The sequence below is a fragment of the Mesoplodon bidens genome (genome assembly GCF_964165515.1).
Source record: "Mesoplodon bidens genome assembly, chromosome: 10".
NCBI classification, from domain to species: domain Eukaryota; kingdom Metazoa; phylum Chordata; class Mammalia; order Artiodactyla; family Ziphiidae; genus Mesoplodon; species Mesoplodon bidens.
This window is the reverse complement of record NC_138172.1, coordinates 69,213,300-69,236,481: the sequence shown is the minus strand read 5'-3', so window position 1 is coordinate 69,236,481 and position 23,182 is coordinate 69,213,300. Positions and strand designations below refer to the sequence as shown.

The window sequence follows — 23,182 nt, the reverse complement described above, 5'->3', positions numbered from 1 at the left end:
ACTCCTACCTCCTCCTACGAGTCGTAGTGCAGATAAGTAACGCAGCTGTCCATTAGCATACCTGAAATCCCACACCAATGTGGCTTTCCATGTGCAGGGTGAGAAAACTAGAAGCCCACAATTAACTTCTTATAAGTGAATATCTATGTCCCTTTTTAAAGTGTAATTTTCCTAATATCATAATAAAATCTCCCCCAAAAAAGAACATTAATTACAATATGGGATAATAAGGAGTTCAGAGATATCACAGAGGGGTGGATCAACTCTGCAGGTGACTAATGGATAAGAAAAGACTTCTTGGGACTTCCCTGGTGGTTAAGACTCTGTGCTTCCACTTCAGGGGCCACGGGTTCGATCCCTGGTCAGGGAACTAAGATCCAGCATGACTCGCAGTGCTGCCAAAAGAAAAGGACTTCACACAAGTTAGGCTTTGAACAATAAAGATGATTTGCCATGCTGATAGTTTGGAGGGGGGTGTGAGGGAGGCGAGGGTGGGCAGAAGGCATCTCAAGACAAGGAGGTGGGGGAAACAATGGTGTGTCCAAGGAGATGGGAGCTCAGCTGGATTGCCACAGCCCTGGTGGACAGCAGCCAGAAAGGAGGCTGCAGAGTGATCGGCAGTCATGTCTTGAAGAGGCCACCATACTGTGCCCAGGAGTTTGCACTTTGCTCTGGGGATATGTTTTTCAAAATGAGGGTTGTAATTCATTCAAGTACGGTGAAGTGAATTTAGTAGGACAAGACCAGTATTTTTAAAAATAAAAAGGAAATTAAATGGAATAGACTAGAATAAAATAGAGAAGTATGATACTCTCTGTATTAAGAGCAAGTACCAGAAATTTCCTGGCGATCCAGTGGCTATGTCTCCGCGCTCTCACTGCCAGGGGCCCTGGTTCAATCCCTGGTCAGGGAACTAAGATCCTGCAAGCCGCGCAGTGGGGCCAAAAACAAAAGTAAGCACCATTTTGTGAAAATGGTGTTCGCGTTTTATATATTATGGCAGATACAAGTTTTCCATGAATCCATGCTCCTCTTCTTCATTTTAATATTCAGATCCCCAAGGGTTTGGCACATGGCCACCCAGCAGGAGTCTACCTTGTCCAGCCTCTTTTGCCGTCAGATGTGACCATGTGCCTAAGTCCTGGCCAGTGCAGTGTGAGCAGCCATGGTGTGTGCCACTTCTGGGTTCTGCTCCTGAAGGAATGGTATGCAATCCTTTGTGTCTTTCCCTTTTCCACTAGCTGGGATACAGACTTGATGGTAGGAACTAGAACAGTCACTTTGGGCCCAGAGCTGAAAGCTGTGGTTTGAGTGTTAGAGCCTTGAAAAGCAGACTATAAAAGAGAAGTTAAGTTATGTAAAAGATAATTTCTATCTTAGTTAAGGGACACTTACATTTCTGTCACAGTGTCTCAAACCAATCCCTAATACACAGATGTATGTGTATGTATATATGTACATGTGTGTTCATATATGGATATGTGTTTACACACACATACATACACACACACACATCAGGCCATATATAAATTATATAAGGATTGTGGTTTAAAAAAATAGAGAAACTGGGGCTTCCCTGGTGGCGCAGTTGTTGAGAGTCCGCCTGCTGATGCAGGGGACACGGGTTCGTGCCCCGGTCTGGGAAGATCCCACATGCCGTGGAGTGGCTGGGCCTGTGAGCCATGGCCACTGAGCCTGCGCGTCCGGAGCCTGTGCTCCGCAACGGGAGAGGCCACAACAGTGAGAGGCCCGCGTACCACAAAAAAAAAAAAAAAAAAAAATAGAGAAACTGCCTGCCCTTAAAATATGTTTGAAGCAAGTGAGCAATTTGATCAGATTTGTGTTCCCAAACTGAAAGGAATCTTATGGATCACTTAGGCCAGTTAGTCCTTCTTCTTATGGATGGGAAACTGAGGTCCATACAGGTTAGGTAACTGACTCAGGGTCCCAAGTAGCAAGAGCTGGTCCTTGACCCCTGACCTCTGATTCAGGACTGGGCCCTTCCTGTGTCACCAGGTGACAAAGATTTATCTTGCTCTCTCAATCCTCAAACGCTGTTCTGTGTCATATTGTTCCCCTAGATTTCTAATTAATTCGATTCAATTCAGCAAATATTTATTGTAAACCTAGTACATACTAAGTTGCAAAGACATAGGAAGGACCTTCATAAAAAGTTCCTTAACTGGTATCATAAATAGATACATAAATAGATCTGCATTTAGGCACGGATTAGTATCTGTACATACATTTCCTAACTCTGGGCCCTGAGATGGCATAGAAGCAATGACACCCCAGGAGCAATTGAGCACATCTAGAACTCAGATTTGGTTTTTAAATACCATTCTTCCATAAAAGGAACCAAGGGGGCTTCCCTCGTGGCGCAGTGGTTGAGAGTCCGCCTGCCGATGCAGGGGACACGGGTTCATGCCCCGGTCCTGGAAGATCCCACATGCCGCGGAGCGGCTGGGCCCGTGAGCCATGGTCTCTGGGCCTGCGCGTCCGGAGCCTGTGCTCCACAACGGGAGAGGCCACAACAGTGAGAGGTCCGCGTACCGCAAAAAAAAAAAAAAAGGGACCAAGGTTCCTTTGAGAAGTGGTTGATCCTGGGCTGGGGAGACAAAACACAAGACGAGCCTAGGGCATCTTGTTGTGACAGGAAGTAGGAGAGCGCTCAGAGAAGAATGGGAGCTCTTCAAAAGGACACAGGAACCAACCTGAAAGCTCTCCCAATGGCCAAAGCTGGAACAGTTTGAGCAAGACAATAAGTAACCATAGTTCTGGATTTTCTAACCCATAGAATAAAATAAATAACCATGACTCCATACTGATATAAATAACTCATTGCATAAAAAAAGACTTCTTTAGGGCTTCCCTGGTGGTGCAGTGGTTAAGTATCCTGCTGCCAACGTAGTGGACACAGGTTCGATCCCTGGTCTGGGAAGATCCCACATGCTGTGGAGCAACTAAGCCCATGCGCCACAACTACTGAGCCTGTGCTCTAGAGCCCACAAGCCACAACCACTGAGCCCCCGAGCCACAACTACTGAAGCCCACATGCCTAGAGCCCATGCTCTGCAACAAGAGAAGCCACTGCAATGAGAAGACCATGCACCGCAACAAAGAGTAGCCCCCGCTCACCACAACTAGAGAAAAGCCCACACACAGCAACGAAGATCCAATGCAGCCAAAAATAAATAAATAAAATTAATTAATTAAATTTAAAAAAAGACTTCCTTAACTGAGTATCTAGATGACTAGAAATTTGAAGATGTCAAAACTGAGTGGCAGTTGAGTAGGCTTGAATAATTACATTTTGTGGTAACTGAAACTAAAACCCGCTTGGAGTGGACAGACAGAAGGTTAAAGACTTAGTTCTCATCTTGTCTCTGCCACTCAACATCTATAAAATGAGGATAAGATCATCTACCTTGCTGACTTCATGATTCTCCAAAGAAATAAAGTATATGAAAGAAAAGTTAAATGCATAAATAAATAAATAAACAAATAAAAACAAAAACTCCTTAATCACCAAGGACTTCAACCATCCATATCATGATAAAATTAATCTTTATTATTCGTGGATTCTGTATTTGTCAATTTGCCTTCTCGCTAAAACTTATTTGTGATCTCCAGATCAATATTCACAGTGCTTTCATGGTAATTTTAGATGTATGCAAATTGTCAAAAAATTTGTCACCCACCATGCATGACTTGCCCAACACTGCCAGCTAAGGTGGAGTAAGGTGATACTGCCTTCTTGTTTTGGCTATCATACTGTAAACAAGTGTTCTTTTGTGGTAAATTTAGTGCCATGCTTTTGGCATTTTTGTGCTTATTGTTGGTGACTCTGCTGTTTAAAACTGCCCCCATGTGCTAGATAAGCTTCCCTCAAGCATGAATTATAGGACTGTTGGCCATGAGTTTAATGTGAATGGATCAATAATATATATTAAATAACACGAAGCACACCTGAAATGTTTGTGCCCAAAGGCTCACAGGAACCTAACCCTGTATTTCCCCTAAGAGTAGTGATTCACTGTTCACTAATTCAGTGTTTGCAGCAACTTTATAGAATACAGCTACTGTAAATGACAAAAACTGACAGTATTTAGTAGCACCTTCTATGTACCTGGCCCACCCTATACTTCCTTTTTTAAAAAATTAATTAATTAATTAATTATATTTATTTTTTGGCTGTGTTGGGTTGTTACGGCGAGCGGGGCTACTCTTCATTGCGGTGCGCGGTCTTCTCACTGTCGTGGCTTCTCTTGTTGGGGAGTACGGGCTCTAGGTACGCGGGCTTCAGTAGCTGTGGCACATGGGCTCAGTATTGTGGCTCACGGGCTCTAGAGTGCAGGCTCAGTAGTTGTGGCACACGGGCTTAGTTGCTCCGCGGCATGTGGGATCTTCCCAAACCAGGGATCGAACCCATGTCCCCTGCATTGGCAGGTGGATTCTTAACCACTGCGCCACCAGGGAAGTCCCACCACCCTATACTTTCTTTGACATAATCTCAAGTATTCCTGACAACATCTTAGAAAAAAGGTTTTTGTTTTAGGCTTCTGTCAGTCATCCAAGTGCTGAAGTTGGCTGGTTCTTCTGTCATTTTCTTACCCCTGACAGATGTCTGATTAGTTGGGTACTTTGTAGCCACATTTTTTTTTTCAAGTAGGCCAGTAATCTTTCTTGATTACTATATTCAGTCCTTGCCAATTTGAGAGAGAAAATATTTACTGAGGTGACAAACACTTGAATTTATTTTTTCAAAAGTTTCCTGCAACTTCTTATTAAGAAAGACTTCAAACCGAAAGAAAGGTTGAAAAAAATAGTAAAATGAATACCCATAAACCCTTTGAAGACTTGTTAAATGGGAAAGTGCTCAGTTTCATGTAGAGTTAGAGAGTGGAACTAGGACAAAGGAAGGGAAGGTAGCATAAGACAAACTTCAGCTTGAAACAAGGAAGAATTTTCTCTCTTGCAAGGAGGATGGACTCAGCTAAGGTAGAATGAATGCCTACAGACAGGGGTATGGTGGAGCTGAACGCTGTACTGGGTAGGAGGGAGGTCTAAACAGCAGGTCAAGCTGTCTATGAGTCCACAATCCACTGCTCTGTCTGAGTTCTAGGATTGCCACAGTATTGTTTTCATAGTGGTTGTATAGTATTTCAGCCACCTCATGTGTTAACTCAGCATTTGAGGGCAGATCTGAGAGACCAGCCTCCATTTGTAATGTGGTTTCTCTGAAAAGATGTGTTGAATTTCAAACAAGTGATAAACAAGCTTTTGAAACATGACCCTATAGAAGCTGGAGAATTGTTGTTCTTCTTTTGACTTGTCCTTAAACTCCCTGAAGCATCCCAACTGCCCTTCTAACGCTACTGTTCTGGGATTTGGGGACTCTGTGTTTGCCTTATTAAATTATAATTTCCTAAACTTCAGATTCCAACATGGATTTGACCAGACAGGAAGGAAGAAGACCTGAGATCTGGCCCTGCTGAGTCAGATTCTCCTGGCTCAGCTCCATGATTTTGTCTGAAGTATATGCCTAGGGTGGCAGATAATCTTGCCCCACTAAGAACCTGCTATGACATCTTCAGCCAACATTCTCTTCTTAGGCCTTATGTGGCTATTTGTATATGTACAAAGTAGACAACATATTTTTGGTGTGTATTTTATTGTGTAACCACAATATATTTTGACATTTTATTATGTATCTTCTTGTCTGTTCTCCAGTTGTTCTGTGTGCCTTACTCTCACCTTTTCATAAGATTGTAAACTTTGACCTTACATCTTCCCCTAATATATTCATCTTTTAGGGTCTCTGTAAAACCAAGGGCAGCAGCAGTGTGGTGTGTAAGGTGGGACCATAAACTTGGAGTCAGATAAACTTAGGATTCTACTCTGCCATTTACAGTCAGCCCTCCGTATCCACGGGTTTCACATCCGAGGATTCAACCAAATGCAGATCGAAAATATTCGGGAAGAAAATAAATTCCATAAAGTTCCAAAAAGCAAAACTTGAATTTGCTGCACTGGTAACTATTTATATAGCATTTACATTGTATTTACAATTATTTACACAGCATTTGCATCATATTAAGTATTAAAAGTAATCTAGAGATGACTTAAAGTATATGGGAGGATATGTGTAGGTTACGTGCAAATACCATGCTGTTTTCTATAAGGGACTTGAGCATCTGACTATACTAGCCATGTGACCTTGGTAAATTATTTAACTTTTAAGTCTTGGTTTTCTTATCTCTAAAAGGGAAATGATTATACACTTGTAAAGTGTCTGTCACATGCTAGGCACCCAATAAATGGTCATTCTCAAAAATGACATGCTGTATGACACCATTTAAATGAAATTCTAGAACAGGCAAAACTAATCTATAGTGACAGAAACTAGATCAGTGGTTGCCTGGGGCTGGTGGCGGTGGGTTGGGTAATCAAGGGAAAAGGCCAAGGGAACTTTTGCTGGGGTGGAAATATTCTATCTTGATTGTGGTAGTGTTTATATGGGCGTGTACGTTTGTCAAAACACATGAAACAGTGCACTTAAAATAGTATATGTAAATGATCCCTCGATAAAGTTGGTTTTAAAAAGAATGTTCATTCCCTTCCTCTCTCCATCAATGAAAATGTGTTAGATTAAGGCACACATTCCAGGGCCAAATATACATTTTATCTTTTATTTTAGATTATTCATATTACCGTATAATTTCCCCCATGAATCAGTATAAGTAAATGAGACTTGGCTTGATATCAAATTTCACTTTTTAACTGACTTGTATTATAAAATTGGAGAGATGTGTCATGAGGGGCATGAGAAGGCAGACACTGGTCTCCAAGATACAATGAAATATACTTAAAGACACGATACATTTACAAAAAACCACTCACTTAAGGGGAAAATATTTTTCTGGTGAAATAGTAAAAGCTTGCCATAAAATAAAATGATAGTGATGAGGGCTTGGATGAATGGAGTGGCCTGAGGGAGCTTTTTACTTTTGCTTAGTCTGCATGTATCCCCTCCCCACAACCACATGACCCTCTTCGCATAATAGCTCCTCCTTCCATCCAAAGGGGAAGGGTGCATACCAGATGTCTCTTAAGGAATTTCCTTGGAATCTGCTCCTAAAACACTTTTGCTTCCTTTTCACTGGGCAGAACTTTGTCATGTGTCTGCAGCTAGCTGCAAGGGAATCTGAGGGAGTTAGTCTTTATTCTTAAGAAAGGCCATATGACCAGCTAAAAAATCAGAGGTTCTATGACCAAGGAAAGAAAAGAATAATAGATGTTGACATAGGCAACAATTCTTCTTTGCCCAAAACTGTATCAGGTAACAGAATATTTCATATATAATGGCAGAAAATTACAAACTACCAAAATTAATAATGTACACCCACACTGTAGCCGTATCAAAATGATTATGTTTGTCCATAGTTCTTGAAGTGGAAGCATTTCAATAGTACATTGTTAAGTGGGGGAAAAACAGGTTACCAAAAATATGAGCTCTGTTCTATAAAATTATATATAGATAATATGTGTGTACATATAAATATATACATATTTAAATATAAATATGGATATACTAAAAGTATTTCTCTCTGGAGTGGTAGAATTACATCATATAACTTTAATTCACTTCATATCATTATTTTTACTAAAAAGCTTGTATCCTTTTTATAAGCAAAAAAAATTCTTTTCACTTAGAAAATATTTGGGCACCTGTGTCTCTAAGGAACTTCATGAGCGGAGCTGAGAGGTGAGCAGTGGCAGGGTGGAATTCAGGGGTTGGGAAGGTCTCCATCATTTTCCTGCAGGCACTCAAGTGGTATTCAGTTCCTGGGTTCCTGGGAGCCCCTGGGCAGTGGTATCTAGGAGGCTATTGATCCCCAGGCCTGAACTCAGGAGAGAGGTCTATGCAGGAGTTGTGGCAATCACCATGAAGAAGATGGTCCGTGAAGCCAGGGGAGGGAGCACAATACAGTGGCGACCGTGCTGGGCGTCTTCCCTTGGCCTCCAGATCTATTCCCCACCCTTCTCCAGCTTGCTCTGTGCCTGGAAAGGCTGACCTATGTGGACTGCCTCACACCAGATTCCCTGCCTTCTGGCTTTCAGCTGGGCTCAGTCCATGGGAGGCCCTGGTAGGAGATCAGAGGATGGGAAGAAAGAAGCACGGGTATTTCTTTCTCACTCCCTCCATGCAGGGTTAGCACAGGGTGACCGCTTCTCCCGAACGAAGGTTACAGCTCACCTCAGGCAGGCTCCTCCTCCAGCCCTCAGGCCTGAGCGAGGGAGTGCTCCCACTGCTGCTAGCCCCAGGGTACAGCACTGCCCCATGTGGTTTCCCAGCACCTGTCCCACACCTTTGTAAATAGTTCTTTTTCACACTCTTCCCTGCATTACCCAATCTGAGTGTGCCATCTGTTTCCTGCCAGGATCCTGGCCAACACAGAGGGCTTGGGGGTGAGGAAGGGAAAGAACACCCAAGTTTAAAGGGCAGGGAGAGGGAGAGGAAATGGGGCCTAATCGACAGAGGAGTCGAAGGCAAACCAGGAGTTATGAAACCAGGCGGGCGGCCAACAGTTTTATGAAGATTGCAAGGTTAAATAAGGATGAGATCTCAAAGGTATATTGGGATTGGCCATCTGGAGGAGGAGCTGGGAAGAGGAAGAAAGAGAATTGGGTGGGTGGTTCTGGGAGGAGGGATCTGAGTTGAAGATTGAGAAGAAGGTAAGAGGTGAAGAGAGGTGAGAGAAGGCAGTAGGGCGGAGGAGAGGACCAGGGCAAAGGTAGGAAAAGGGGCAGCAGGCCATGGGGTGAAGAAATGTGACTCTTTAGTCCAGGTGGGGAAGCAGGTAGTACCTCCAAGAATGAGAGTGGGGGCTTCCCTGGTGGTGCGGTGGATAAAAATCCGCCTGCCGATGCAGGGGACACGGGTTCGAGCCCTGGTCCGGGAAGATCCCACATGCCATGGAGCAACTAAGCCCGTGCGCCACAACTACTGAGCCTGTGCTCTAGAGCCTGTGAGCCACAACTACTGAAGCCCACGCACCGCATCTACTGAAGCCTGCGTGCCTAGAGCCTGTGGTCCACAACAAGAGAAGCCACTGCAGTGAGAAGGCCCCACTCGCTGTAACTAGAGAAAGGCTGCGTGCAGCAGGGAAGACCCAGCACAGCCAAAAATAAAAAAATAAGAAAAAAAAATTTTTTTTTAATTAAAATAAAGATGAGTGTATGTACCGAGGCACAACACATACTTACACATATACAACACCCACACCTGCACGCGCTATACTCTACATTCACATGAACACACACACACGCAAATACATATACACCACGCTTCACCACACACACCAAAGATACACATATTTGCACACATACATACACCTCACCATATCACCATCCCTACACCATTCACAACAGTCACAACAGTAACTGCCAGATCCATAGATCTCACTGGACCCCACGTAACGTCGGATGTTTGCTTTGCTGTGACGTTTGTCTATTTGCTGGCATCACGTTAAACCCTGAGAAAAGCCTGATTCTGCCCACTCACGCATGAAAGAGGAGTTCTCAGCATTTACAGCATGGTGCCCGGTGCACCGTAGATGCTCCGTGGATAAATCTGGAATGGCTCCACAGTCCCTGGCTCTTACCCTGGGGTATGGGGCAAGAGCTATACCTGGCTATATGTGCTGACCTCCTAAGTAACTTACCCAGGGGGGCCCTAAAGACTGGCCTCCAATGACCACAACTCAAATGCCTGTCCATACGATGGAATATTCTAGAGTGAAAATGAAACACGTGTTAAAACATGCATGAATCTTTATAACATAATGTTGAGTAAAAAGAGCAAGTTGCAGATCACTACATACCTGCCTGATAATCTTTTTATAAAGTTCAAGAACAACGGAAACTAAACACTACATACTTTAGGAACACATGGCTATGAAATAAAAACTTTTTTTAAGAAACGTAAAAGAATGCTAAACACAACATTCAGGACAGCAGGTTATGTCTGGGAGAGGCAAGGAATGGACTAAGAAAGGATCATATAGGTAGATGGATGTTATTGCTGATGTCTGCTTCTTGAATAGGATTCACCACCCAGTATAATATAACAGCAGGCCAGGCTTGAACCAAGGATGAGAATATATCATGAACCAAGGATTATGATTAACCCAGTTCTGTACATCGGATGTCTTGTTACAGTAAATAAAAGTAAAGACTGTCCTCTCAGCTTGACCCTAGTTCTGCTTATTTTTGCACTTCCTCCCACAGCGACGCTGAGGGGTCACTGCAACCTTGCTCTTGGCAATCGGAGTTACTAGTGCAAGGCTGGGCAGGAAATGAACTGGGGATGAGGCCATATCTGCTTTAACACTGTTCTCGATGGGTCCTTTGTGGTAAGGGTTTCCAAGAACCAGCAGAGCAGTTGAGGGCGCTGAGTAACATTTACAAGAAATGTGTGCCAGCCCCACCCCCTAACCACCCCGCCCCATCCCCTCTCTCCTCCCTTTGCCGCCTCCAACTCTTCCTCCCCACCCAGGCCCAAGTGAAGGGTAGCTCACAAGAGCCAGTAATGAATATTTCCATGGAACAGAACTGCTTACCTGACTCTCTGGAGTCTGGGGAAGAACTGCCCTGACGTCCACCCAGATTCTGGGCCCTGAAGGAAACTTGAGATGACTAATCCACACAAACATTTATTAAGTAGCAGTAGAGCAGAGTGGTAGTGAGCATGGAACACCTGGGTCCAAATTCTAACCTGGCCACTTCTTAGGTATGTGACTTTTGACATAGTACTTACTGCTCTGCACCTCAGTTTTCTCCACCTGCAAAATGGGGATAAATAATAATATCTCCCTCATGGAGAGTTGTTGTAAGACTAAGACATGCAAAGCATGCAGAACAGTGCTGGGCACATGGTAGGTACTGAATGAGTGTTAGCTATTATCATTATGAAAGATGCAGATGAATCAATGAGACCATGCTCTAGTGCAGGAATTTGCAAACTTTTTTCTGTAAAGGTCCAGATAGTAAATATTTTTGGCTTTGCTAGCCATAAGGTCTTTGTCACAACTACTCAACTCTGCCATTGCAGTATGAAAGCAGTCATAAACAATTCGTAAATGGATGAGCTTTATTTATTAATGCTGACAATTAAGTTTTACATAATCTTTACCTCTTATGAAATATTATTCCTCACTCAGTCTGTTTCAACCATTTAAAATGTTAAGCCAAGTCTTAGCTTACAGGCTGTGCAAAACCAGGTAGTGTGCCAGACTCGGTCAGCAGGTTGTGGTTTGTCCCTCCCTGGTCTAATGGGGGGAAAACATTAGCCCCTCTGAATTTCTTTGTTTTACCTGTATGTCCTGTGCCTCACTTTACAGGTGAACAAACTGAGGTTCACCCTTCAAAGTCCAGTTGAAATGCTGCCTCCTCTTTGAAGCCTTCCCAGATCACCTCAGCCAAGGGCAGCAATAACTCCATCTGCTGCCTCCTTTGTGATGAGCACACATTTGTTCATTCCTTTTAAAATTTTATCATGAAATATTTAAGACAAACCAAAAGCTATAAAGTATAATGCAGGGACTCCCCTGGTGGTCCAGTGGTTAAGACTCCACGCTTCCACTGCAGGGGGCACGAGTTCGATCCCTGGTGGGGGAACTAAGATCCCACATGCAGCGAGGTGTGGACCAAAAAATATATATATATAATGCAAATACCTTAGTCCTCACCATCTGGTTTATGAAATAAAGCATTGCCCAAACAGTTGAAGGCCTCTATGCAGATACCCCTCCCCAAATCACAACCTCCCTTCCTCTTCCCCAGAGGAAACAGCCACCATCCTGACTCTGGGAATTTATTGCCGTGTACTTCTTAGTACTTTTACTACATATAGAAGCATCCCTAAGCAGGATGTAATATTTGTTTGCATGTATGTATACCCATTATTTAACTGGATTTTCTTAATAATCCATTCAAGGAATATCTCTATTTAGAGATTAGTCTCAGAGGGTGTTATAAGGCCCAAGGGATCCAGTTAAGTAATGGTGGTAAAATCCAAGGCTGATTCCCAAGTCATACTCTTAACCATTGCTCCCCTCTATATTCCTGTGGCCAGTCTGTTAGTTATCTGATCCCCTTTCCACACTAGATTTTAAACTGCCCAATAGAAGAGACTGTGACCTTTCACCCCTCCTATACAACCCCTAATATCTGGCACCCAGTATCTTGGCACTTACTATCTCGCACTCTTCTTCAAAGAGACACCATCTTCTATCATCCCTAGCAGTCTCAATAGAGGATGGGGAAACTGCCAGAAACTCACTTCAAGGGAAAGAAGGGTGGGGCTTTGATAGATTTCAATACGTTTAGAGCAACTTTTAAGCCAACTGTCAACTTTTACTGTAAAGGATGAGGCATGCAACCCTCATACTCCAAGAGATTGGGAAGAACAAGGAGGATAGAGAAAAGGGGAACTGAGAAAATCAGCCCGCAGAACCGAGAAATCCTTCCTTCCTCTCCTACCGCCACAGGGGAGCCGAGCTAGGGTTTGGGATCTAGTCCAAGCTTAAGGAGTGAGGAGTGACAATGAGTGAGCGGTATTGTGGCCTGGACCCTCAAACAACCTGACAAGACAGCATCTGGGCCAGTGTCCAAAGGGTGTGTGCATGCACCGAGGGGAAGGAGCAAGATGATGAGGAAGGAAGAACGTTGTAGGCTGCTATTGATGCCGCTAAAGAAACGAATATTTACGAATACTTGACATGCACATTGAGTGGTACTCGCTCCACTGTTCTTTCAGGACGTAGTCAGGCCACGTGCACTAAGTGGATTCATGGATTCTACCATCTAGTTTAAACTGAACTCTCACAGAATGAACAAGAGGCTTAAACAGATCCCTGCAAAGAAACCACGGACTAAAAATGCTAATTATCCCAGCACAAGCAGTAAGAAAATGGCCGGGCTAACATTTCACCTACTCCCAATATAAGCTTTTTGTCGAGCACATTGGAGAGGAAAACTCTGTAAGTCAAAACAACGAATGCGGGCCTCCCTGGTGGCGCAGTGGTTGAGAGTCCGCCTGCCGATGCAGGGGATACGGGTTCGTGCCCCGGTCTGGGAGGATCCCATATGCCGCGGAGCGGCTGGGCCCGTGAGCCATGGCCTCTGGGCCTGCGCGTCCGGAGCCTGTGCTCCGCCACGGGAGAGGCCACAACAGTGAGAGGCCCACATACCGCAAAAAGAAAAAAAAAAAAAAAAAAAAAAAAACAACGAATGCATTTCCACATGTCTATTATCAATGACTAAACTCAACACTAAAGATGAAGGGAAGTTTACACAGGTATATAGTTTCCCAGTAAACACTTATTAAGTGTACATGCTCAAAATGTTTTACTAGTGGGAGAGACAATTGAAAAGAGCCTCAACTGGTAGCTTAGCAAAATTTCGGTATCTTCTAGGTCAGCCTTGTCAAGTGGAACTTTCTGCAATGATGGAAATGCTCTATTGTTCCACAGCTACTAGTCATCAGTGGCCATTTCATGAAATCTGACTAGCACTGGGAAACAGCCACATATGCCATATTAGCCCAGCTCTAATAGAATTTGCATTGGGAATAGAGGTTGGGATTGCATTGGGCCCCTCCAGCCAAACCTTGTCCACACAAGATTTGTTCATCTACCCTTTGGCCATACATTCATTTCAGAAAGGTGACTATCCCAGAAGTGCTACTGAAGGAAACCAGATTCAGGCTGAAAATTCCCTTTTTCCTCCCTGGATAGATTTTGGCACTTACCAGGTGTTCAATTAACGCGCATTAGCATGCCTCTGCATGGACAACACTTAAGCCACAAATTAAGACAAAAGGTATTTTATTCAAAAAACGCCAAGTATAAAAAAAAAAATAAGATCTCTTTTATTCCCCTGTACAGTATTTCACTCAGATAAAACCAGCAGGCTACATGCTGCTCAAAACACAGCCCCAGAGAGGATCCGGAAGGCACACCATCCAGAACTGCTTTTCATAAATCTATCCTATATACACAAGTCAGCAATGCCCCTCCCCCATCACCCACGGACCCCATGCCCACTTGGGTAAGCAGGTGAGGGGGCCTGCAGCAGTCAGGGAGCTGCAGCAGCTGTCCCGCCTGAGTCCCGTCACCCTATGAACAAACAGAGCAAGCGTTGCAGCCTTCCCCAAAAGGTCCCCAAGTCAGAGGAGGAAAGGAGAAAAGAAAACTATGGCGGCAGCTGTGGAAGCTTGGAGCAGGAAGGGAACCAAATAAATAAATAAATAAATAACATTGACCTCCAGGTTAGAATGCGCATCTTTCCAAGAAAAAAAAAAACAAAAAACCCAAAACAAAACAAAACAAAAAAAACAGGTAAAATAATTTAAAGGCAAAATTAAAAAAGAATTAGATCAACTACAACCCTTTTGTACACTACCATGCCAACTGTACACACATTTACAGTTTTTCTGTTGATTTGCATTGTTTGTGCATTTGTGTGTGTGTGTGTGTGTGTGAGGTCTTGGCTTAGAAACAGTTAAGTAAAAACCAAAAAGGAAGACCAGTTCACTTGGGAGTTTTACTAAAGGAGGTGGAAAAAGGGCAGGTGGCTCAGCATTTGGCCCTGTAGCCTCTTCCATGGCACCTTTCATATGAAGGATGGGGGGAAGGGGTGGGGGAGAAACAGAGGGAACCAAACCCAGGCAGATTTTTGGAGAAGCAGCAGGTAAAAGAGGCAAGTTCAAGTATTTCTCCCAGCACAGCCGGAGTCCCCACAGAAGGCACTCAGAAGAGTCGGAAGAGGTGACAGGGACTTAAAATGGTGCTAGTCCTATCCCACCCCAACCCGATTTCCCCCTACCCGACCCATCACGGCATTCAGCAGAACTCTTGATGAAGGGAACAGTTCCATGGCTGGATTCTGATCCACTCCCACCCCACCCGCCACCCCTAGGATTTTGCAAAGTCCAGCAATGCTGGACACCGATGAGGAGAGCTTCTATGGGAGGAGTTGAGGCCTAGGACGGCTGGAGTGGAGTCTCTTCCTCCCTTTGGGAGGCAGCCTCCAGGGCCTGGGGTCTGGAATGAGTTGTAAATGTTGTTCCTGTATCAAGCACTGTCCTGCTTGGACAGAAGTGTCACTGGTACTTGGGAAGCTGGAAACAGACACTTCCCCTCCCTTGAGCATCTGACAGAGAGGGGAGAACCTGCCCGAGAAGCTATTTGCTGGGCCCTGGCAACAGGCTGTGGAGATGGATCTCAGCAGTTTCCTGGGGCAGGAGGACATCTTGCATCCATGGATGGTTCTGGATTTCTTCGAAGGATGGCCGATCTGATGGTCTCAGGGCCAAGCACCATCTAATGAGATGTTGACACTCTAGAGAAAGCAAGATAGAGGTTATGAATGACTCACTTGTTTTTGCAGTGCAAAGGTCTTCCCACTTTGCTTCCCAGGGGCCCACAAGTCAGGGATCCAACAGAGACCCTGCCCTTTCTAGAACGCTTATTCTTCAATGAGAAGGTATTAACTAACACCTAGATGCTCCAGTATGCTTTCAGCTAAAAAGCAGCTCCTCTCTTAACCCTGTAGTTTTCAAACTTCAATAGCTAGGGCCTTTCCCACAACGCCCACTCAACAGAAATAGGAAAGATGATGCCAAGAGATTTTGATGAGACATCACTAAGCATGATGAGGTGATTCAATTCACCTACCAACTTACAAATATGAACACCACCCACGATGAGGTCACTGGAACCACAGTATTTAAGAGAGCCTGCCTTAAGGGAGAAGGCTCAAAGAGCCCTCAATTTTTCACTCCCTGACAAAACAGCCAGGAGTTGAGGGATCAGGATCCTTTGGTTCTTAAAAAAAAAACCTTTCAGTGAAACTCAATGGTCTTCTCTTAATATTCTCACACATGCTCTTCCTCTGAGCCCCCACCAAGGCACCCTCAAATGCAAACCATTTGATTCCTGCAGACCAGCTCTCAAGTGTGAATCATTTGCCTAGAATTCTAAGGCAAGGGCCATGGTATCTCCTGGAGACTGAAGCTCTCCAAACTCAAAGACCACCCCTGAGGACTAACAGCCTCGTGATTCCTGCTTCTCCTCAATGAAGGGCTTCGCAGAAGTTACCTGAAGAGACCCTCTGCCTGAAGAAAACTTGGCCCCTGATGATCTCCTCATCGTGCTCAAAAGGAATATCTCCACAGACCATATCGTACAGTAGGATCCCCAGAGACCAGACGGCTGCCGACCTGCCATGGTAGCGATGGTAGCGGATCCACTCTGGAGGACTATACACTCGGGTCCCTGCAAGCCAGGGGAATAGGAAGGAAAACATACTTTTAGCAAAAATAAAACATAAAGCAACTGAGAGGTATGCTGAGTAACTCTTAAAAAAAAAAAAAGGCACCACCCTACTTCTCTCAGCAGCTGGGTGAATTCCATTCCCCCCCCCCCCAGGGCTAAAAGGAGTGGATGAGAAGCTTATGGCAGCTCTCCAGCCCAAAGCCTTACCCACTTCTCTACCAGCTCAGACCATAAACAGCTCCAAGAAACAAACAGGGCTGGCCACAGACCCAACGCCTGAAGCCTGTACGTGGTAGGACCACCCTCAATGGGAGGAGGGGATGAACATCTGCAAAATCAAGGGAGGTATCCCACAGACTATCCTTAAACTGCATTAAATGTCCTTGCCCAGGAGCCGGGTGTGAGTCTCATCTCAGATATGATCCAGGCAAGGACACTTGTACAGTATCCTAAGTCAGGGTGCCCCTTGAAAGGCCTTCCTCCCCACCCTCTGGACGTATGGATAGACACCCACACCCCTTCCTCCCCACACTGGAAAGGTAGAGAGGCAGGGCTGGCTTCAGACCACGTGATTCCTGTTTACAAACTTTGAGTTGTAAAAAAAAAAAAAAGTGGGACCATCTCGCTGGTGCTCACCAGGGGGCAGCAAAGACTGGAAGGAAAAAACATGGGAGGACCCGGCCAGCCATTAACTGTTAAATACAAAAAAATGCAGCCCAACCCAGCGTCCTCCAAGGGCAAATAAACACAAACCACAAGCCCCAGTCACAAGTTTTGAAAGGCTGTCGTTTGTTAGGTTAAGCCGCTCAGATGATGACCCACCCTCCCGTGCTTTGATCTCAAGCTCTCCATTCCTTCTTTTCTCAAAGAACCCTCTCCAAGCCCCTCCCTAGGATAGGTTTTCATCCTCTCTGCGGAGACACCCAACTAATTTTCAAACCAGCAAGAGATCTTATTTCACAACATTCATTCCCGACTCCCTCACCCCACAACACCAAAAAAAAAACCCCAACAACAATGAATTATTTAGCGAAACTACTGTTTCTATTCCTTATTCGTCCCTAAATCAAAGGGGAGAAAAAAAACCTGCAGCTCTAAAAACTACCTTACCGAAAACTAACTCCCTTATAAAACAAAACAAAAATGACAAAACCGGCGTCAATGTTCATCTCTCCCGCTCTCTCCTCCCCCTTCCCCCCTCCCATCCTTTTACTGGCGGGGAAACTGGGTCAGACTTCAGAAATCTGGGCTACGGCCGGTTGCCCGCAACCTCTTATTCATCGGGAAAGCTTGGAACCCACTGAATTCCACTTAAAAAATAAAATCATGCCAGAAACATTACAGGTTCAGCTGGCTTGAAATCCCCGGCTTTCCTACGCTAGGAAGCTCTCCTTCGCCCCACCCCTGCTAGCATCGAGCCAGGCGGCCCGATGACCTTTACAAAGGGCCGGAGAGGAAAGCCTAACCAGGCCTCCAGGCCAGGCCGAGTCACCTGGGCAGTTCCCTCCCGGGCAGCTCCGCCCCCAGGCCTGGCTCACCATCGAAGTCCGTGTAGACGGTGTCCTTGAGCAGTGCCCCCGACCCGAAGTCGATGAGCTTGAGCTCGCCACGATTGAGGTCGATAAGGATGTTCTCGTCCTTGATGTCGCGGTGAAGCACCCCGCAGTTGTGGCAGTGCCGCACGGCCTCCAGCACCTGCCAGAAGAAGCTGCGGGCCAGCTCCTCCTGCAGGGCCCCCCTTTCCGTGATAAAGTCGAAGAGGTCTTGCACCGGCTCGGGCCTCTCCAGGATCAGGACGAAACTGTCGGGCCTCTCGAACCAGTCCAGGAGCCTAATGACGCCGGAGAAGCCCGAGCTCACCTTCTTCAGCAGAACCACTTCCATGGGCACTCGGGTGCCATTAGGCTGCAGAGGAGCGAGGGGCTGCGTTAGGGCGGGAGTCGAAGGGTGCCCCTCACCCCACCCATCCTGGAGGTCGCCCCCTCCAGGGTACTCACCAGCTCTCCCCAGTCTGAAATGCGGTCCTTCTCCACGTGTTTGATGGCCACCTGGAAAGCCCCCCAGAGAGCGTTAGGTTCCCTCGCCCGGGCCAAACACACCCGTGCGCCCCCCGTCCGGCGCGCCCTCCCCGCGGCGGGCCGCCCACTCACCGGCAAGTTGTCGGCGACACGGATGCCTGAGTAGACCGAGCCGAAGCCGCCGCTGCCCAGGAGCGGGCCCACCTGGTACTGTGACTCCAGGGGCTCCTTCTCCTTGCCTAGGAAAGGGGGAGTCACAGGGGACTCAGTGCCGGCCCGCGAGCCCCCAGCTCCCACCCTGGAGGTCCAGCCGCCACTCCATCCTCGGGTTGGGGGGGGCGCTCACCGGGCGCCAGCTTGGTGGCGTGCAGGTCGTTGCAGGGCGCGGCGCGCAGGTGGGCAAGAGAGTTGATTTTGGACAAGAGCATCCCAACCTCCAGGATGTCGGCGTAGGGACGGTGTCTGGAGGAGCTGCAGCAGGAGCTGGGGCTGGGGTTGTGCCGGTGGCTGTGCCTACGGCTGGGGCTGAGGCTGCGGGTGGCGTTGCGGCTGCGGCTGGCGCGGAAGGCCGAGGGCGAGTCGGAGGACGACTGGGGGCGCTGCCGGGGCTGGCGGCTGACGGACACGCCGGCGGGGTCAGGCAGCACAGAGGGCGGAGGGGTGGGCGGCTCGTGGGGATTGTGCCGCAGCGCCGCGGCACAGGGAGCTTGTAGCTGCTGCTGCTGCTGCTGCCGGTCCCGCCGCCGCCGCCACCGCCGCTGCCGCCAAGTCCTCTCGGGCCTCCTCCGCCACCGCGGCCGCTGCAGCAGACACCCGGCTCGCCCTGCCGCCAGGAGTAAAGGGGCGGAGCGCGCCGGCGGGTGGGGGCGCGCGGGCGGGCGGGGATGGGGCGGGGCCTCTCCGGGAGGCCTAGGCGGGGAGCTGGGCTGCCGGGCCGGAGGAGGGACGAGAGGGGGTGGGGAAGCGGCGGGACAGGGCGACTCCCCTCCGCCCCCGCCCCTCGCGCTCAGTCGCCGCGCCCCGGCCCCGCCCCCGCCGCCGTGTCTCCAGCCAACCAGAAGCCGACTGATCTGCATAACACGGCGCGCGACGCCCACGCCCCCGCCCAGCTCTCGCGGTCAGAATGGTCTCTACGCCGCCACGACGTGGCGGGAAGGAAAAGGCGCCAAAATGGAGGGGGAGGGGCGCGGGGCGTGCGGGTAGGCGGGAGCTGGGTGTCGAGCCGCTAGGGAGGAAGGATGGGGAGGGGCGTATCGATTCAAACCCAAACAATAACAAAGCCATCAAAGGCCGCCCGAGGCCGGCTCTGTAGCTCTCCGTTTCTCGGGGTTTTTGGGTCAAGGGCTCGAGCTGGAGCATAACAAGTTGCGCAGAGACGACGGGCGTTGGTGTCTCAGGCCGGGCGGCCGGCGCGCCGGGGTGTGAGGGACTGTGTGTGGGGGGATGCCGACGAGGGTGGTCTTTATGTGTGACTCAGACGCAAGACCTCCAAGTCGGCTTGGGCGGGTTGACCACGCGCTGTGGGCTCGGCTTGGATCTCCCGGGGGTTGTGTGTTGGGAGCGCGTAGGGGGCGAAGGATCTGCAAGATATGAGTCACGGCGGCTTCACGGAGGGAGTGGAGGTGTCACAGGCCTGGAATAAAACGGGGAGAGCTCCGCTCACTCGGGGGATGGGTCCAGATCGCGGTTGTCACAGCCGGTGAAAAGATCAGCCCCCAGATTCCCTAGCAGATTTTTATTTTTAAAATGCTGAAAGGTTCCAGTGAATCCTGATGCCTAAGAAGTGATGTGTGTCAGAGTGCCCTGTAAAGAGGAAATCACGAAGCAAATGTTAGTATTGTGATGCCAGATGCTGTCTCAGCCCCTTCTGTGAGGGCGGGAGAGAGAAGAAAATTCCTCATCTAAAGCGAGGGTGGGAGGGCGCGCTTGATTTAATCAGAGTTTTCACGTTGTATTCACCTTTTCATCAGCCTGTTATTACCAGTCGGGCAATACTAGCAATTATTGGCTGCCCCCGAGTCTTGACTCAAAGGAAATCTGCCCCCCTGCCCCCCTTGGAAATAACATGGAAACTGACCAATTCGACTTTCATCCTTTGTCCTTTTAAACTTCTTGTAGAGTTGATAACGACGTGTGAAATTAGTAAATTAAAATTCTATGTAATCCATAAATTGAATTGTCAGGGCCTAAGTAATTGAAAGCTAACTACATCCTATTTTAATTTTTTTCAAGTTCCTGCCACTTAAAGGAAAAATGAGGAGATCCAAGGATCTGTATAGCTGCAGTCATTAATGAATTTAAATGTTTCATAAAAAGTTTTCTACAGCGCTTGTTATATTAAAATGCCCAGATATTTCACAACATATGAAATATTACATATTTTCCTTTTGTTTATGTACTGTGGCCTAATTCATTCATTTTTGCTGACTAGGAGAAAACCCAAGGGAACAAGAATTATTCCTTCTTTTACAGATAGGAAAATGAAACATAAATAGGATGATACAGGGTGATACAGCTAAGAGAGGAAGAGATTAAATGACCCAAATTCAACTCCTGAGTATTCAGAGCTCTTTTTGGGGTCTAAAACTGTCCTTGGCACTGAGTAAGACATCAAGTATCAATGTATGTGACCCCCACCTCTCTCCCCTCTACCCCCCCTTTCCTTTCATAAGCCCTACTGGACTGTTCTCACTTGTTCCCACTCACCTAGCACTTTCCACACTTTCTGCCTTTGTAGAGGCAGTCAACCTGTTCTGAGAATATCCTCTCCTCTTCACTTTTATTTAAACTCTTTCCAGACTTCAGGACACAATTGTAGTTCCACCCCAGATTGCTAAAGAAACACCAAGCATTCTTTCACTGTCTATTCCACTTATCTGACAATCATGTGTTTCTTTTTTTGGATTTTAAAAAAATCTATTAACTTTTCAGTTATTCATATCTTGTCTTCCCATTCCTTGAATGAATACTTTATCCAACATTTGTTAATGAAGGGGAATCAAAATGGGTCTCAATAAAAAGGTCATGATTAAAGTCAATTTATACCAAATTTAAGTGAATTAAGTGGGCTTAGGCAAAATAAAATAAAGGTTAAGAACAACATTTAACCTGAGTTAGCCTGCTTTCAGATCTGGGATCTGGCACCTACTAGTTATGTGACATTCGTCAAATTACTTAACCTTTCTAAGCTTTAGACTTTGAATGGAGATAATAATAGCGCCTACATCATAGGGCTGTTGTAAGGAGCAAATAAAATTCTGCACATAGGGCTTCCCTGGTGGTGCAGTGGTTGAGAATCCGCCTGCCAGTGCAGGGGACACGAGTTCAAGCCCTGGTCCAGGAAGATCCCACATGCCGTGGAGCAACTAAGCCTGTGTGCCACAACTACTGAAGCCCGCGCCTAGAGCCCATGCTCCACAACAAGAGAAGCCACCGCAATGAGAAGCCCGCACACCACAACGAAGAGCAGCTGCCGCTCGCCGCAAGTAGAGAAAGCCCGCGCACAGCAACGGGCAAAAATAAATAAATAAAATAAATAAATTATTTTAAAAAAATTTTGCACATAAAGCATGTAGACTAACACAGAGTAAACTAATAAATATTAGCTATGATAGCAATGATGCTGATTGTGATTATGACAATGATGATGAAAAGGAAGAATTTTGGAATGGTCTTGCACCTTGGAGGTTTCAAAGATAAAATGCTAGCTAGTTTGATTTTAATCATCTTGGGAGAGAATGTGATTCAAAATAGTTCTATAGGGACTTCCCTGGTGGCACAGTGGTTAAGAATCCACCTGCCAGGGCTTCCCTGGTGGCGCAGTGGTTGAGAGTCTGCCTGCCGATGCAGGAGATACGGGTTCGTGCCCCGCTCTGGGAAGATCCCACATGCCGCGGAGCGGCTGGGCCCGTGAGCCATGGCTGCTGAGCCTGCGCGTCCGGAGCCTGCGCTCCGCAACGGGAGAGGCCACAACAGTGAGAGGCCCGCGTACCGCAAAAAAAAAAAAAAAAAAAAAAAAAAAGAATCCACCTGCCAATGCAGGGGACATGCGTTCGATCCCTAGCTCTGGAAGTTCCCACATGCTGCGGAGCAACTAAGCCCATGTGCCACAACTATTGAGCCTGCACTCTAGAGCCCGCGATCCACAACTTCTGAGCTCACGTGCTGCAACTACTGAAATCCGCACACCTGAGCCCTGCTCCGCAATGAGAAGCCACCCCAATCAATGAGAAGCCCACGCACCACAACGAAGAGTAGCCCCTGCTCACTGCAACTAGAGAAAGCCCGCACGCAGCAACGAAGACCCAACGCAGCCAAAAAAAAAAAGAAAAAAAAAAGTGTTGTATACATTAAATCAAGTTCAATCCTTTTCACTTTCTCTAGATCTTTGTAGGGCTAAATACTTAATTAATTTTAGCTGAAGTGATTAACATTTAATATGGTGGGTTCTTCACAGCTGGAAGTTACAAAACATGGACCTTGCTTGGCAAAGGGCTTTTATTTACTTAAAACTGCTTTTAAAGATAATTATTAAACATTCAAGTATGTTTTGAGTTAAAAGTTACTCTTTGAAGGTAGGGAACTTGATGTTTTGATTCATCAAACTATAGTTGTAATAATAAAAACAAGCACAACTGGTGCTGTCTCAAAGATTCTAACAAAGAATCAGAAAAATCACACTAATAATTAAATGACAAGTGCTTTTGGAAATATAAAGGCCATAATTATGCTAACAGTTCTCTGGAAAGGGGAGAATTTGTTCATGTTAATTTGAACAATAGCCAAATTAATCCTTAGGTGGTTTCCATATTCTACCTGATA

General features: G+C 46.5%; 1 protein-coding gene across 1 annotated transcript; it reads right to left on the bottom strand.

The window, feature by feature from the left end:
• Window positions 1-14,641: 14,641 nt before the first annotated feature.
• PIM1 (Pim-1 proto-oncogene, serine/threonine kinase) lies at window positions 14,642-19,184 on the bottom strand. Its single transcript, XM_081247537.1, has 6 exons — window positions 18,708-19,184; window positions 18,494-18,600; window positions 18,341-18,391; window positions 17,882-18,248; window positions 16,167-16,343; window positions 14,642-15,408 (listed from the first exon to the last, which is right to left on the bottom strand). Exons 1-6 carry the CDS (start codon window positions 18,787-18,789, stop codon window positions 15,251-15,253), a joined length of 942 nt encoding a protein of 313 aa, XP_081103663.1. The 5' UTR covers window positions 18,790-19,184; the 3' UTR covers window positions 14,642-15,250.
• Window positions 19,185-23,182: the final 3,998 nt, after the last annotated feature.